At 34.8% G+C, this 18,382-nt stretch overlaps 1 protein-coding gene and 1 long non-coding RNA gene across 6 annotated transcripts in view; both read right to left on the minus strand.

Annotated features, from left to right (window-relative positions):
* Positions 1 to 18,382, minus strand: part of MMP16 (matrix metallopeptidase 16) — a 352,530-nt gene that overhangs the window by 68,289 nt on the left and 265,859 nt on the right. For all 5 annotated transcript variants that reach the window (XM_082433981.1, XM_082433978.1, XM_082433977.1 and 2 more), the window contains one exon: positions 1,826 to 1,964. In XM_082433981.1, the coding sequence (XP_082290107.1) occupies positions 1,826 to 1,964 (139 nt within the window). The remainder of the gene's footprint in view (positions 1 to 1,825; positions 1,965 to 18,382) is intronic.
* On the minus strand, positions 8,246 to 18,262 carry LOC309647091. Its single transcript, XR_014255786.1, has 2 exons — positions 13,843 to 18,262; positions 8,246 to 13,517 (listed from the first exon to the last, which is right to left on the minus strand). It is a non-coding gene; the product is annotated as an uncharacterized lncRNA (long non-coding RNA).

Raw genomic sequence — 18,382 nt, forward strand, 5'->3', positions numbered from 1 at the left:
AAGGCCCTGAGGCAATAAAGAACTGTAGGAACACTGGTTTATGACTATGGCAGTTTCTCCTCAGGCAGTTTTGTCAGACAGCACTATTGATCCTGTGATGAGACAGGGCCCCATGGGACAGCCCTCAAGCCATAGGCTGCCTAGGGTTTATTCTTCACTTTTTTTCTGCTGCTACCGAGCACAGGACCAAAGAAGAGTGTATGGGAAGATAATTTTTCTCCAAATATCATGCCCCTAAGATTCAGAACCTTTAGATGTATCCTTTCTTTGTCCACAATGGTACAGTACATGTACATTGTCCACAATGGTACAGTACATGGGTGGTTTGGACTTCACTTAAAATATCACAAGAGTCTCTCAAAAACTGTGTTTTCATTACTCTCCTCACTACTGTGAATTCTTCTAGCTTGATCTTGAGAATAATTGCTTTTTTTTTGGTTACTTCCTTTATACACTTATTATAGATAGCAGGAGGGCAGGAATATTAATAGTAATCACACCAGCAGCAGCAATAGTTGGCATTTATTGAGGGCTCACATGTACCAAGCACTTCACATGTAGTCATTAATTTAGTCTTTAAACTAATCCTGAGATGGAGAGAACTACTAATCCCGTTTTCCAGGTGGAGAAACCGAGGCAAAGGGAACTGAGTAGCTGTCCAGTTCTTACAGCTAGCAAGTGCTCAAAATTGGCAGAATGAATGCAGGATCATCATGTTCTTATAATTAATGTACTATACCCCTCTTTCTCAATTTATAATTTGTAAAGATAAATTCTGAGTATACACTTTCACTTTACATGGGTGGTTTGGACTTCACTTAAAATATCACAAGTGTCTCTCAAACCCTGTGTTTTCATTACTCTCATCACTACTATGAATTCTTCTAGTTTGATCCTGAGAATAATTGCCTTTTTTTTTGGTTAAGATCCCTTTTCTTTTCCCTCAGTCTCAATCCTTATTTAAGCTTATTCTCAGTCCTTTAGGCTCTTGGCCAATCCATTCAATCATATTCATTCTGCACTCTAGTTTTCCTCAGATTACGTTCTCTTCACAATTCTCTCAGTCCTACAACTCAGTCAGTCTGTGTTCCCTGTCCCCCCAATAGACTTAAGATTTATTGTTTTGAATATTAGCAAGTTTAGAAGATGGAGTACCAGTCACTTGACTTAAATTCACTTTACCAGAAAATTTCACTTTTGCGTGTTAGACATTAGTATTTGTGCAATTGAATTTTGTCACTCAGATAAATAACAAATAATAAATTTTATTGGGTAAAATGATTGGGTGAATTTTCTCTACTCATAAGTTTTCCCTGCCTTTATGAGCAATTTCTTAGTTTATTGAAAACTATTTAACATAAACTGACTAAATCAAGTAAAGTTTAAGAGATTATATACGAAAATAAGAAGTGAAATGGATTTCATTGCATAAAAACAGCAAGCAACTCCAAATGCTCTTAAAAAAAATCCCCAAATCCCTTAGTTAATAGAAAAATGACTTTTAATTCATTCATTCACTTATTTGTGTATTTATTTTTCTGGTGCTTTTAGGCCAAATCTAAAAAGTCTAAGCGATCACAATGCCTCCAAAATTTGACTTACAAATGAGGATACCATATGAGAAAATATAACTTAGAGAATTAAAAATTATCTTCGATTTTACTTCATTTATATTTGTAGCTAACATATGTGGTTCATTTTATAAAATGAATTAGCTACCTAACCTCACTCAACAGGTTTTACTTATTCATCTCTATATGTGCAACAAGGCCCTGGGCAAAATGACCAAGATACAGCAGAGCAAGACATGGGAAACATTCCTTACCTTTAAAGAAGACAAAGTTCCCATCACTGTTTTCATAAACTGCATCGATACTAGGAGGCAAGCCCCGCCAGAAGTAAGTAATTTGCATGGGGTATCCATCCATCACCCTGTTGTTTCTCACTCGCCAAAACCACTGGTCCTACAAACCAAACACAAGCATCTTTCAACAAAGGTGAGGCCTCGGGGAACTTCCCTGTGTGATGGTTTAATGCTTTCACAGCTAAGCTAGTGCTGTTATCACCGGCCTATATCAAAACAGTCAAAGAAACAGCTACCTTGCCCAGAATGATCACAAACGTTCTGTAGTAAACTACCCAATGTCTAATCCATACATTGTGGTTAAAAAGATAATGTAAAACTACTTAATCTTGGCAGTTTACATTATCTCCAGGGCTTTCTAGATTGAAAAACAGAGGTAGCACAGACAAGTCCCTGCCAGATTTGTGGATTAAGTGAGCTTTCCAAAATATAAGAGCAGCATACGATTACATATGCACCTTTGCATTTATAGACATATGCAAGATCTCCACCTGAAGTGTTGGGATGAAATAGGGAGGCCACGCCTCCTGGTATACCCATGTTACAACTACTTTCCCATGTAATTATAAGTAGAGTCCTCTTTCACCTTCAAATGTGTCCTGGTTTGGATGATAAATTATATTGTCACCTTAAATGAACAAAGTAATCTTGAAGGAAGATCATCAGAGTGGATTCCAATCTGGGTCAATTGCCTCTCCTATTCGCTTTCATAATAACCTGTACTTCACTCAGTCATAGCACAGGCCGTTTTATATTAAATGTGTTTACTCTTATCTCTAGTGAATAATATATACGACTTGCTACATAGCAGGTATTTATAAATATTGTTGACTTAATAATTAGACTACACACAAGATTTTTCACCATAAATTCTCACTAAAGGCAAAAACTCTTTCCCCAAAATGTATACCTGATGACATTAAATTGTTTTCTATTGAAAATTTTGGAATAATTTAGAAACTATCCAAAGTGCTTTAATATTAGAAAAACTAGGTATATTTAAAAAATTAGTTTCCAATAAAATAAAATTTACTATTACATTTTATTTCACTATTTACAAGCAGAGTTTTACTTGCAAGTTATATATTTGTACTATTTAGATAAGTGCATATCACAAAAATACTTCCATTTCAATTGTTCTCTGCTCTCTTCCCCCAACTTAGGTATTAGTAAGTGATTTATTATAGAGTTTTCCCAAGCTTTTGGCTAAGAATAGGTTAGCCCGACTAGATTTCCTAGAATTTGTCAGTTATTCATATATTCATTCATGCACACACACACAATCTACTAAGGATTCTTGGATTTCAGGTGATATGATAAAAAGGAGATTTCTTTCTATCTAAATCAATCCAAAATATTAAAATTTTCTTAGTAATCTTTGAATAATTGCACTTTGCTCTAGTTATAATGGGCTGTCTTCTCTACTTATTTTGCTATTTATAGATAAAGGAGGAAGTAGCTTAATTAATGACTGAGTTCACATTCTATTCTTGTTCTGTTCCTTAATAACTGTGTCACCTTGGTTGAGGTGCTAGTCACTGAGTTATTACCAATAACTGACTCATAGTATGATTACTGTATTAAATGTAAAGGACTTTCTGAGGATCTGGCACATGGTAGCATTAAAACTGTTGGTGCTTATTGTTAAAATTATATTGAAACTAGGTACCCTGGTTTTCCTGTTTATAGTTCTGTTTACAATTTTGTCTTGTTTCTTATTTATTCTTCAAATTTTAGTCATATTTTGGCTCTAGACATGCATCTCCTTCCCACAACATCTCCTTATGTTATTAACCTTATGTTGATAATTTCCATAGTACCAGGTACCATAGTACCATAGTACCATTAAGCTGATTTTAAATTACAAAGTTATTTCATGAAAAGATTGATCTAAGAAATATGTATGGGCATTAAGATCCAAAGTTTAATGTCAGTAGTATGTGAGCAGATGATATTCTGATAATTTAAAACAGAAACAGCATCTTGGTCTAGCTGCAGCAGGGGTTTTTAACTGGGTGTTAAAGTCATTCCAATCTCCACATAAAATATTTTTAAATTATTGTAACATATATCCTAAAATAAATAAAAATGGCTAAAAACCTACTGGATTCTGACAAAGAAATAACTGACCATGATTATTTATGGAACAATTAAACAAAAAGCTCTCTAAGATGAAGAATAGGAAGAAATTGGATGAAAAAGCCCAGAAATATATTCCAATTTTTCCCAGAGAAACACTTCACATTGCTAGAATCTCCCCACATACTGAGACAGGGCCAGTGGCTCTTTGGGACAAATAGGCTGCAGTCAGAAGATAGAAGTACAATCCCAAAATGCCACTAATGAAGGAAGAAATGAAATTACTCCCTCAAGGTAAGCAGAGTTAATTTGCAAATCTTCTCAAGGTAATGCGGAAGCATAGGTGAATTCATGTTTATTTCTCATTGATAGTAGCCTTGGCAGAGATCATATAAATTGTAGATGCTCAGGTTGTGATTCTATTCAATTTATTCACAACTCTTCTGTTTAGCAGGATTCAATGGTACAAATAATTTAGCAAGTATTCTGTCACAGTTGATGTAAACACATACCACAGTCACTATAGATGGCCACTTCAGAAAAAGTGCTTGTGACTAATTTGCAGAGAGAGGATATTTAAAATAATATTGAGGTCTCAGTGCAAATTATCCTTCCAAATGAAACTTTCTCTGACCACCTTATCTAAAATTGAAGCCCCTCACTCCACCCACCCATACTTGCTTTTACTCTCCCCCCTCCTCTGCTTTTTCATCATTGATTACATTTACCACTGTTTTACACAATACATGTTTTACTTATTTTTTGTTCATTCTCTCTCCACTAGAACACAAGCTCAATGATGGCAAACAGGTCTGTCTTTAGTTTTCTTATGGCTTCCTATTTCCAGAAAAATGCCTTGCACATAGGAGAAGCTCAGTAAGTATTTCTTGAAAGAAAACAAAAGTTAGGGAGGAAAGGGCAAAGTTAAAGTAAGTGATTAGTTTTTAGAAGCCAAAAGCTATATGGGAGTCACAAGAACACAAAAGTGCTATGGATAGAAAGATGATTAGTACACATTTCATTTTCTGCAAGGGTATGATATATAAAGGACTTTGAACCATGGGCAGATGAAAAAAAAAATGTTTTCACTTTTCCAAACAACGTATGTTTTGTTTTAGCCTATGATGTAAAGGAAAGAATGAGGAATCACCTCTACAGCCCCCTAAAAATATTGTTTGTATCTTGCCTCTGACCTCTTTTTGACTACAGCTCTTATAGAAAGAAAAGGGTGGGAAGGGATAGGATACACTAAAAATAATCACAGCTAGCACATTTGCAAAGTCAACTTGTGAAAAAGCATCGTGCTTAAAAATTACCAAATAGGAATTCCTACTTAAACACCAATATTTCACTTCAGGTACGAACACTCTGTAGCTTACATATAGATTTTTCTTTCCGTGTAGTATGGGACCCAGACAGACCATTTTTTTCACAAAAACAACAAATCTATGGTATATATCACAAAGCAGTAACATACAAGAGAAATGCAGTTTGCTTTTCTTCTGTTCCCTCTAAAATTCTGGTTTATAATCTAATCTGCACATTGTTTGCTGACAACTGTACAGAAAAAGTGTCCTCCTGCTGTCTGCATATGAAGATGATGATGTCACTGACGTACTTGCAGTAGAGGATGCTGTCTTCAGGCCTCTTTATAAAAAACCAATTAGGAGAACTGACTTACTTTTACTTCTCTTCTAAAATATAAGATTTTTTTATTTAACCAACAACTTGATGTAAATCTATGAATGTCTCACATGTCTCAACATGAATGTTTCCAGAAGGCATTCACTGTTCTCGCAGCCCCCTCCTGCTGTGCCACCTCAGGCTTCCTCTAGTCTTTCCCACTTCTAAAATAGCATCTCAAATCTCTTTATTTCTCATCATCATCACTGTCACCATGCTACTCAGGCTGCCATTGTATTTCACTCAGATGACTGCAATGCCAACTGAAAGCCACTGGTTTGCCTCCTACTGCATCTGAAGCAGAATTCAAACTCAGCCCTGCCCCCAGCCCCTGTGCAGCCCCTCACGGGGTTCTTCTGTGTTCATGGTGTTCCAGTTACATGGGCTTCCTTCTGGTTTCTCGATAGAGTCAAGCTCTTTTCTTCCTCAAGACTTCTATGCAGTTTGCTGCACTTTGAATGTTCTTTCCCTTCCTCATACTTTTCACTGATTGTGAATCATCTATTAGTTCTCAGCTAAAATATCCTTTCCACAAAAAGGCCTTAGCTGTTCCCTGATTTAAATTAGGTGACTCTACTATACTATTTCACAGTAGTCTGTAATTTTATAGTACTTACACAGTCAGTTACTATATAATTGTTTTTGTGTTTTGAAGTCTTCCCACTGTTCCACTGTGTTATGTGCCCGAGAACAGTGGGTTGGCAGGGATACTGAATTACCAGCTTTGAGTACTGTGTCTTGCAAAGTGTAGGAGCCCTAAACATATTTAATGGACATACCTCTTTATTTTTTTTAATCAAACCACATGTGTTGAATAACAAATATACCCAAGATTGCTTAAATCAAGGTAACTGCTTAATATGGGTGCCAAACTATTTATTAAAATGACATTCTAATCAAATCAAGGGAACTCACCAGTTATGAAAAAAATTAGAAAAATTTTTATGACTATAATACAGATTTATTTATAAGCAATCATGTATTTTTTTTTTTGAGGACTTAATATATGGCTTGGAGACTGTCTAGGGAATCTGGTGTTCAAAATTAATCTGGTTCTTAAAAAAAAATCAGATATGTAATAGTAGTGGAAGAAAGCCCAAATCGTGGCAGCTATATGCATAATAAAGGGGAAAGCAATCTGAATGAGTGCTTAAAATTAGAGGAAGAAATGTTGGCCTTCTACTCTGTGGTAGGCGTGTATTTGCTTCTACTGCTTCTTAGGCAGAATGACACCTCTGAGACCCACAGTTCCACCCTGGACCCACCCTTGGAAGCCAGAATCATCAAGTGATGTCACAGGTAACTGGAGTTAGGGAGCCAGCAGTGCATGGGTAGCTACGTAAATCTGGGCAGGAAATGGAGCCAGCAAGGACTTCTAAGCCTGAGAGAAACATCCTTAGAGATGTCTCCTAAGAGAGCATCTGTCCTAGGCCACTGCTTTTTTGAAAGGTCAAGAGGAATAAAAGGAGAATGTGAAGACAAGATTACCGATGGCCATGTTTGCAGTTAAAAGAAAAAATATGCTTTGGTACTAACACTTTCTCCATTTGGACTGACTCATTGTCTTACACATTCTTCCAATGCACAGAGTAAAAGCAAATGATCAGAATTTCTTATAAAATTTAGTGTTCAAACATTGCTTAATCATACCATATGCTAGACCCTATATCTCTCAATCATGTGCATAATTACTGAGCCTACTGGAATACAATTGATATTAATAAATAACAATTATTAGGCTAAATCTATTCATTTTTAGTAATATATATTACTAAATCCAACACATAAATTGCCTACAAGTTTTAAAAAATCTTTTTATATTGAAGTAACTATAGAGTCACATTATAGTTTTAAGAAAAAAACAGAGATTCCTTATACTCTCTCCCGTTTCTTCCAGTGATACCTCTTACATAACAAAAGTACAATATCAAGACTAGAAACTGAAGATTGATACACTCCACTGACCTGCTTAAAATTTTACATGCACTTGAGTGTGCATGTGTGTGTTTATGCTAATTTTAATATTGAAAGTACACCTTTATGATGCAGAGATATGGCAGTTGCCACCTTAACTAAGTGATCAAGCTTTGCATCAGTCATAGTAACTTGATATTATACGCCACCTAACGTGATAAAACATAGAATACCTAGACATTTGAAGGTCACAGGATCATCTATGAAGTACAACCATGTAGAAGCCAAACATGTTTAAAGTAGAATTTCATTGAGCCTTTAGGCTTAACTTCTTCCAGTTTATAGGAAAAAGGAATAAGTTAAATGACACTTAAGCAGTCAAACACATTTCAGAATGTGAGATGGTATATAAGACAACTGGCCTAGTCTCAGCAAGAAAGAAGAAGAAAAAAAAAGACAAGGAGAAAAAAGCTGAAGAGAATAATCAGTTAAAAGATCTAAGTAGACATAACAGCCATATGCAATGCCTGGATAGTCACCGGGTCCTGTATTTGGAAGTGGAGTTTCATAATATCCACAACTTTCTTTCAAATGTTTCACCAAACACTTGGGCATGTGTTTTGCACATGCACACATACATATGTAAAGAAAATAGAGGCCAATCCTAACCGTTCTTAAATCTATATATTAGATGTGCACATGTTCATTCTTCCAACTTTTCTGTACTTTTGAAGATTCCGAACGCGACAACGAAGATCCTGCATGGCGCCAACTAAGACCCAGCACAGCCAAATAAATAAATAAATAAATTGTGAATTGTGAAAGGTACTGGGATATTTAAAGAGAGAAAGACCATTTACATATAATTAGCTATATTTCTTTTTCAACATTAGAAAAGAAAAAGTAAAAATTATAACTTGGAGAAAAAAAAAAAACTATGAAAGGATGCTTAAAAGATGTATCTAGTAAAGGTAATACCATTCTGGAAAGCTTTCATTATCTTATCACAAGAGCTGACACAAACTGCCTTTTGATATATAAACCTTAGGAGAAAACCTGTTCAAAGTAACCATTAAAAGATACTTTCTCATCAAGACAGTCATGAATGTCTGCAATGATTTTTCAGGCACAATTTTCAGGGCTCATCAATCAAAGATTAACCAGATGTCATTCCAGGAGAAATGATACAGAAGTACATTTCAATAGGTCAAATAGTTCTGGATATTGTCTGTAGTTTTTGAAAAATGCTTAAAACACAGACTCACTATAATGGAGGAAGGAAGTAACATATTCACAAGTGATTCTTCTAAATCAATTTCAAAAGTCACAATTCTGGAATCTCCCTTAATATCTTTGACTATTTTCAAGAAAGAATCTATTATAGTTACCATCTGGATTTAGAAATGTAAATTATTTTAAGAAATAAAATGTATATTTTTGTTCCAGAGGAAAAGAGAGTTGGTATTTTCAGAATAATTTGTTTACCACGTGTGCTAAATTTATGTGATGTTTTTTATAGTCTCCAAATGTAAAAAAAAAAAAATTGTTTTTTCAATCAACTTATATTGAAAAATCTACACACTAAAAGGTTAAGTGATATGTCAGATATGGATCACTTGTTAATTAGTATTTATAAAATCTTAACAAAAAGAATACCAATTTTAAAACTGAAAAATTAATAATTATCCATGCATAATGTAATAACATAAATATTTGTTTTTATTCCATTTATATATGCAAATAATGAATGGTTATGAAGTATTGCTATACCAAGTGTAGTTAAGCCCTGTAATAGAAAGATCTGAGGAGCAAATGAAAGATGGATGTGTGTCTACACTGTTTTCTTTTTAGGACCTTATATCTTTTTTTTTCCTGTTTCTTTTTGCATCTACTCTTGTTCAGAAACCACTTTGCAATGATTGTGATGCAGAAAAAAACAGTTTACTGAAAAATGCTTCGTCAATACACTGCCTTTAGGGAAAGGAGCCTCAAATGGTAGATATGATTGCGCCACACAGTACTATGACATTTTGCTTTCCCCCCACTCCTATGAGGATCATGAATATTGGCAGGGTGATCTAAATTTCAATTCACATATGTAATTGAGTTGAAAAAAAAGAAAAAATTTCATTCCTCCCACTGAACTAGCAGTTCTGGATTCCAAAAATATGAACTCTTTAAGAATGTACATTCATTATAGAGGGGAAAAGAGGCAAACAACTAATTTCAAAGGGTGTGTGAAGTGCTATTATTGCCGCCTCTATAAAGTGGGAACTACCATTTAGTGAATATAATGAGCTGGGAAACAGCTGTGTCATTAGCACACCTATCAGGAATTACCATCTCTTTATTTTTGACATGAAGAAAGATGTCTCATTTACAATAAAAACTATGTTCCTGCTGAATAAAGTATAGGCAAGTTTTTACTCAAGGTAATTGAGAGGGCAGTGTATTCAATTTAGTTTTTTAACCACAAAATCTAAAATTGTCTCCTCAATTATTTTCTATCAGCTCATCATGTTTTATTTTCTTCATAGTATCTATCGTTCTCTGAAATTATCTTGTTTATTTGCTCACCTGTCTGTCATCATACTATGCACCTCATCTATCTTATTCAAACACTGCACTTCTCAGTTCTGATATATTACCCAGCACTGTGTGTTAAATAAGTGTTCAAAGACAGAGAAAAACAGACAGTGAAAGAGAGACACATGAGTAAATCTTTTCCTTGGCCTGGATGTAGGGGGCCTGGTTTGTCAATATTTAAATTAAGTGCCTCCACAGAAAGTCTTCCCCAGTCCCTCTTTACGGCCCATACAGCACCCCATATCTACCAAAGTACTTAGATCACTATATGGAAATTATCCATTTGCCAGCCTGTTTCTACATGTTCTAAATGAGCATCATTATCATTTGCTTTCTCCCTTCCTCCCTCCCTCCCTTCCTTCCTTCCTTTTTTTTTATGACTCAGTTCAGATTTCACCACCTCCAGGGACATTCACTTAAAACTATGCCTCTATTCCCCAAGAGCTCTTCCTGCCCTGTAGGTGACCCTCCTTTTTTTTTCCCATTGCATCCTGTAGTATAGTATTGGCCAAGGTGCCATGACAAGGTCATGATGTAAAGAAGGGGAAAGAGAGATATTTCATGAGAAAGAAATATTCCATAATGTGACATCAGAAGAATCAAGGATTGAGCTAGAGCTATAGAGTATTATTTTTATGGCTTCCTCTTCAACCTGTCATATTCTTTTCCCCCAGTCCTAACCATACTAAATGGAGGAAACTCATTGAGCTGAAAGAATGTGGAAAGCAGAGCAGACAATCAGTGATAAGAAATATATCCTGGACAGAAATAAAGAGTCATCAATAGACTCTATGCAAAATCTCTGAGCAAGTGCAGAAGCCTAAGGGGGAAGGGAAGAAAGCAGGTTAGATGCCCAGAAGGGAATGTGCTGGAGGGAAACTTTTTTTTCTTTCAGAGGGATACAAAGTTACTTGTCAACAAATTAGGTGTTAAAGGTATACGTTGAATTAGAATTTTGCTCCTAAGAGATGAGGGTAGATTGAGTGGAGAATTCCCAAGAAATTACAAAGCAAAAAACCATGAAAGATTCCTAAGGGACTTTGTTTCAGAGTTCAGGTGCAGTTGTTGCCATAACAGGAGAGACCAATCCTCATTACCATTACTTAATTACTTTATGCTAATATACTCTTGAAAACATGCCTTCTGTTGCTACTGTTTTGCTGTGGTTTATTTACTTAACTAGGGAGTTCAAAAGGTAATTACCCTTCCTTAAGCTCAAAGAAAGTCCTCAACAAACAACTTGATGTGCAATAAAATAGTAATGAAGTTCTAAATCGGTCCTGAGGGAAGTCAGATTATCACAATCATTAGCAAATGTAAATCACTTGTGCTATTGGTTCACAATCTATCAAGTGAAACTAATATGAGTAAGCAATATTTGCTTACTGTTGAATAAAAAAAAAAAGGAGAAACTTCTCCAAAATAAATATAAGTTAATAAGTTTCCTAATATTTCAGCTAAATAATGGAGCCTTCGACAACTATTGATGTGGTTGAATAATTTTTGAAAATTATTCTAAGCAAGAAGGAATCTAATGACAGAAGATTAAATAAAATTGATAGATAAGATTTGATGGTTTGTGAAATTATAGAAGCTTAAGATGGTAATATTTTTGCATAAAACAAATGGTATGTCTCTTCCACTTGGCTGGAAGATTCATAAATTAAGAGGGATTTCAGAAGCCTTTGAAGGTGAGGAAAGATGATGTTGTTGACTAGACTTTCATAGGTCCTTTCATAGGGGTACTATAGAAAAGGAAGTAACACGCATCATACCAAAGGAAGGTACAAAATAATCTATGCTGCACCAGGTTGAGAGTAATGGTGGGTAAGAGAACACATATTTTCGGAGAAGGGGAAATGAGATTTGAAAACCAGAAGTTTAAGTGGTTCGTGGTGGGGATGAGCTCTAGGGAGGGTGGAGTGGTCACAAGAGGAAAATGACAATTCTAGAAGCAACTGCACACAAATGTTATATGAAATGAAAACAGTATCTTGATGAGATATCCAATGCCAGATCAATAAAATAAAATATATGAGAAAACAGGTATAGAGATGAAGGACTAAAATGAGGAAGAAATAAAATAAAAATAAATGTAGAATTAGAAGGGTCTGACAAAAGCTGTGCAGCATTGGGCTCTAGCTATGGGGCAGATGCTTACTTGGGTTTAGAAAAGAAAGCATTGGGGATTTCAGGAGGCAAGCATATTACTGCAATGACTGGAAAGAAGAAGACATTTGTTTTAGGTAAAGTATCAATAGTAAATGCTAAATAATGAAACATACACATCCTAGAGTGAGGATGCCAAGTGAATAAAACAATACTGCAGATAATAAACAGTAACCCAAATTAGTCTCCAAGTGTTAAAAAAAGAAAAGGTGAGTTTATGAAAAACATTTAAATAGGTGGGAATAGTCCTCCTTGCTCAGTCACATGTATTTCAACTGTTCATTTATGCTATGCTTATTTAAAACTTATATGTTGGGGGATATCATTGAAAGTTCAAGTATAATTGAGAATATGTTATCCTGTCTGTATTTCTTCATGAAGATTCAAATTGACATGAAAGTGAAGAAAGAAGACCAGTTTATTTAGTTGAGCAATTTAATTTTTTTCTCTGTCTTCTGAAGACAGAAATAAATCCTCATTTATCGTTTTTGCAATATTTCAGCACATTTCAACTTTTTTTGATTTGTACTGTGTGGTTAAAAAAGAATTTGCAATTGTAATTCGTTTAATACACATTATAAATATAGATGAATCTCACTTGATGCCATACATCCATTCTTGAAAAGTTGGTTATTGATTATTGTGTGAAGCAAATACTATTTTAATTGTATGCAAATTAATTAATATTTAAAAGGATGATGTTAAAGAAAATCACTTCACTTAATTTTATAAGTACTCTTTCCATTCAAGATTAAATAAAAACAATATAAAAATCATTTTGTGTTAATACAATATTTCTTAATGTTAGGTATTTATGGCTCAAATTTTTTTGAGTCAGGCTACATTTAGACCATTATTTTCTAAAAGGAAAACTGAGTTAGTGAGTTATCTTATGCATAAAGTGAGTTGGTAAAATATTGTTTAGCTCAACCATTCTCTGGTGTTCAAACTCATTAGCAAAATGGGCAATTATTTGAAAATTTTAAAAATTACTTGTATATTACTAGTTATAAGTAAAAGTGTGTCTATATCATATTTTTAATAGAACTTTACACATATGCATTGTTCCATTCATTTCCAAACCTGAAGTTGAAGACTAAAAATAAATAAATAATTACATAAATAAAAATTTTAAAAAGATGGTCTTGGATAATATTGAAATAGTTTTAGTGATTCAAATATGTCTCATGTGATCCAGTTTATACAAAACTAACATTGTGGGCTTCCCTGGTGGCGCAGTGGTTGGGAGTCTGCCTGCCGGTGCGGGGGACGCGGGTTCGGGCCCTGGTCTGGGAGGATCCCGCATGCCGCGGAGCGGCTGGGCCCGTGAGCCACAATTGCTGAGCCTGTGCGCCTGGAGCCTGTGCTCCGCTACAGGAGAGGCCGCGATGGTGAGAGGCCCGCGCACCATGATGAGGAGAGGCCCCCGCTTGCCGCAATTGGGGAGGGCCCTCGCGCAGAAACGAAGACCCAACACAGCCATAAATAAAATAAATAAAATAAACATAGAATAATCATTAAAAAAAAAAAAAAACTAACATTGTTACCAAATACTATACTGAAACAAATATATTTTATTTCATCTGCCAAGCTAGGCTTACAAAAGTAATCAATATTGTTTCTGGAAAATCTTGGAAATTGGAAAGTCTTTTCTTCCGCTTTCTTATTAATCTTCCAAAATGCTTTTTTTTTTTGTTTTTTTTACTTACAGTAACTTCTTTCTGGGGCTTAGAGAATATTATGCACTTTCATAGCTGATTTCTACAGGTGGGTTTTTTTTTTTCTTTTTTAAGATTAACAGCAAGAAATCATCATAATTAAACAAAATAGCCATTTGTATGATTTTTAAAATCAGATTTTTTTTCTATTATCAATGACCACTAAAAAATATAGATAAACTATAAATTTGCAATATTTCTATTGCAAATATAGATATTTCTATGTTATCATTCATTCCTGTTAAACTATTTCTTTGGATGGTGGGATACACCACAAATAATACCTATTTTTTACCCTGAAGATCCTTATGGATTTTTTTTCCTTACTCAGTTTCTGTTACTACTATTTCTTACTAGTCAGAAACACTGAAAATTATGACTGAACATAAAACACATCAAGGGAACAGAGACTAATTCTCTTCAATTTAATAGCTTCTTGTATATTGTTCTGGTTCAATTCTTCCCTGTGTCAAGTGTTTCACAATTACCTCTAAAACCACAGAAAGGAGAAAACTATATTTCAGTCTGTGTCAGAGGAAAAGCAATTGAGAAAGTTGTAAAAGCTGCAACATGACTACATGACTAATTCATTATAAATATACTGTGTTTAAGATATCCTTTTAATCAATGGATTAACCAATGCATTTACATTTAAATTAATTAAATATAACTTCAAAAATCAGCTCCTCGGTTGCACCAGTCACATTTCAGGTGCTCAACAGCCACATGTGACAGGTGGCTGCCATACTGAACAGCACATATACATAGAGCACTTTCATCATCACAGGTTTTATTGAACAGTGCTACCTTAGTCCTTGATGGATGGTAGGATTTTTTTTTCCCCATCCTGATTTCTTTTAAAACTCCTGTATTTTTAATAAAATAAATTCATAAATGCAGTAGTGGCCCAAGGCTATGGGAAAATGTTGACTAAGATAATCCTAAACTCTATGTTTCTAGAGCCAGTCTTTAGCAGAAACACTGTCACTATTGATCAGAAACTTGGAATATTCCCACAATCCCACTGGTGATGTCAGTTGAAATGCTAATTGTGGTAGCACAGGTGGAGGTACCATGACCACAACTTTCAGAAATTTTGCTGTTGTTGTTTAGAACCTGAGCAAAAACATAATGTTATTTAGCTGTAGGTCTAACTGCAATGTCCTTTCTTCGTATTTTTGCCTTGTTGACTCCTTTTGCTATTTAAACCTCAGCTAAAATGTCACTTCTTCAGAAAGACTTTTCTTGACCACCCAAACTATAATAGGCATCTTCCCACCTGTCTCAACCCTTAACTTCTATTACATTACTGTGTTTTACCTTAATCACTGCATTTATTGATGCCTTCTACACTTATGTATATTTATTTGATTTTTCACTGTTTCCTCCTCCACTCAAATACAGTTCATTGTAGGAGAAGGATTTTGGGGTGCTCACTGCAATATCCCCAGGTCCAAGAAGGCTTCCAGGCAAAGACAGACACCTTATAAATAATTATCATAAGAATATATCAATAAATGCTTTGGACAAGAAATGGAGACTCAAGTTATTCATGGTGGAAGTATGCTTTTTAGAAATATAAAAGCATTCTTTAAAGTAAAAAATATGTTTATATTTCTCTCCCAATTTGATCTTTGCCATTAATATTTTCCAAACTTTATATTGGAAATGTAGTAACTTCAAAGTTACATTTTGTACACATAATTTACTTCTATGAAATTTAAATAAGAAGTTAGCCTATAATAAACAGATTGCCATATGTAGCAATAACTCACTCAAAAGATGGTAAGTATCTCTTGGGGATAGTTTCATGCAAATCTATTGAATAATGTCAAAGGTATGTAAGTCTCAGATACTAAATATTCTAAAGAAATACTGTATAAGTGGAAGTTTTGAAAATGGGCAATTTAGTCTGCACATAGTCAAGAATAGGGGGTAAAAAAAAGGCAGATTTTGGTCAAGGGGACTTCAATACCACCTAGGGGAGTGTGTCTCCTGAAATCTTAATACATAACCGTGTACAATTTCAACCATGTGCTGGCAGTAACACTGGCAGTATCAAGCTATCAAAAAATGATGGCTCCAGGACACCATTAAGATTGTCCAACTGCTTAAGAAGGAGCTTTCTGATTATAATATGACTTACAATGCAGACTTCTTTTGAGAATAAATAATTTACACTTTTCACTGTGATAATAATAATTCCCACTGTAAATTGATAAGTTGTCATTTTAGCTCATGCATCAGGCAGTCTTTGGTGTCTTTACTTTGTTAATTGAGTTGTTTAGAGTTTGAGCCACTGAGGCAGCCTGTCTCATAAACCCAAGGACTGGACATGGAAACACTGTGATTTTCACCACTGAATGATACCTGGCCTCCTTCCTGGCCATTTTTAACATGTCAAAATACAAGCAATTCTGACTTACACTACCTTAATTTTTTCTGCATCCATATATTGGTAGTCCTTTGCATTTCTTACAAATTAAATTTAAAACAAAAGTTAAAAAAAAGTTAAGATAATAACAACACAAATAATTGATGATTTTTAAATAATCCTCAAATGACATTTTTAATAGCAGACGAGACATCATTTTAGACTTTACCTGGATAGGCAGATTACAAATAATGAAGTGTTATAACTACTTTTAAGGGTGTCTGGGTTAAAGCTGAACACAAAACACAAACTTAAGTGGCATTTTCCCTTTTATTTTCATGTTTACAGTAGCAATTTCAACAATGCCATAAATGTTTTATGTTTGAAATGAATAATTAAGACCTTTAAGAAAACAATTTCTACATACTATATCAGAGTTTGCCCAAAACCCACACTGAATTCTCACTTTAATACGAAGTACCATAACATTTATTTAGTGATAGCCTCATGCACCAGAGGGCAGACAGCAGAAGCAAGAAGAACTACAATCCTGAAGCCTGTGAAACAAAAACCACATTCACAGAAAGATAGACAAGATGAAAAGGCAGAGGGCTATGTACCAGATGAAGGAACAAGATAAAACCCCAGAAAAACAACTAAATGAAATGGAGATAGGCAACCTTCCAGAAAAAGAATTCAGAATAATGATAGTGAAGATGATCCAGGACCTCGGAAAAAGAAAGGAGGCAAAGATCGAGAAAATGCAAGAAATGCTTAACAAAGACCTAGAGGAATAAAAGAACAATCAAACAGAGATGAAAAATACAAAAACTGAAATGAAAACTACACTAGAAGGAATCAATAGCAGAATAACTGAGGCAGAAGAATAGATAAGTGACCTGGAAGACAGAATGGTGGAATTCACTGCTGCAAAGCAGAATAAAGAAAAAAGAATGAAAAGAAGACAGCCTAAGAGACCTCTGGGACAAGATTAAATGCAACAACATTCACATTATAGGGGTCCCAGAAGGAGAAGAGAGACAGAAAGGACCCAATAAAATACTTGAAGAGATTATAGTCGAAAACTTCCCTAGCATGGGAAAGGAAATAGGCACTCAAGTCCAGGAAGTGCAGAGAGTCCCATACAGGATAAACCCAAGGAGAAACATGCCAAGACACATAGTAATCAAATCAGCAAAAATTAAAGACAACGAAAAATTATTGAAAGCAGCAAGGGAAAAATGACAAATAACATACAAGGGAGCTCCCATAAGGTTAACCGCTGATTTCTCAGTGGAAAGCCAGAAGGGAGTGGCATGATATACTTAAAGTGATGAAAGGGAAGAGCCTACAACCAAGATTACTCTACCCAGCAAGGATCTCATTCAGATTCGATGGAGAAATCAAAAGCTTAACAGACAAGCAAAAGCTAAGAGAATTCAGCAACACCAAACCAGCTCTACAACAAATGCTGAAGGAACTTCTCTAAGTGGGAAACACAAGAGAAGAAAAACCTACAAAAACAAACTCAAAACAATTGAGAAAATGGTCACAGGAACATACATATCGATAATTACCTTAAACGTGAATGGATTAAATGCTCCAACCAAAAAACACAGGCTTGCTGAATGGATACAAAAACAAGACCCATATATATGCTGTTTACAAGAGACCCACTTCAGACCTAGGGACACATACAGACTGAAAGTGAGTGGATGGAAAAAGATATTCCATGCAAAGGGAAATCAAAAGAAAGCTGGAGTAGCTATACTCATATCAGATAAAATAGACTTTAAAATAAAGAATGTTACAAGAGACAAGGAAGGACACTACATAATGATCAAGGGATCAATACAAGAAGAGGATATAACAATTATAAATATATATGCACCCAACATAGGAGCATCTCAATAGATAAGGCAACTGCTAACAGCTATAAAAGACAAAATTGACAGTAACACAATAATAGTGGGGGACTTTAACACCTCATTTACA

Source organism: Balaenoptera physalus (genome assembly GCF_965194825.1).
Source record: "Balaenoptera physalus genome assembly, chromosome: 17".
Classification (NCBI taxonomy): Eukaryota; Metazoa; Chordata; class Mammalia; order Artiodactyla; family Balaenopteridae; genus Balaenoptera; species Balaenoptera physalus.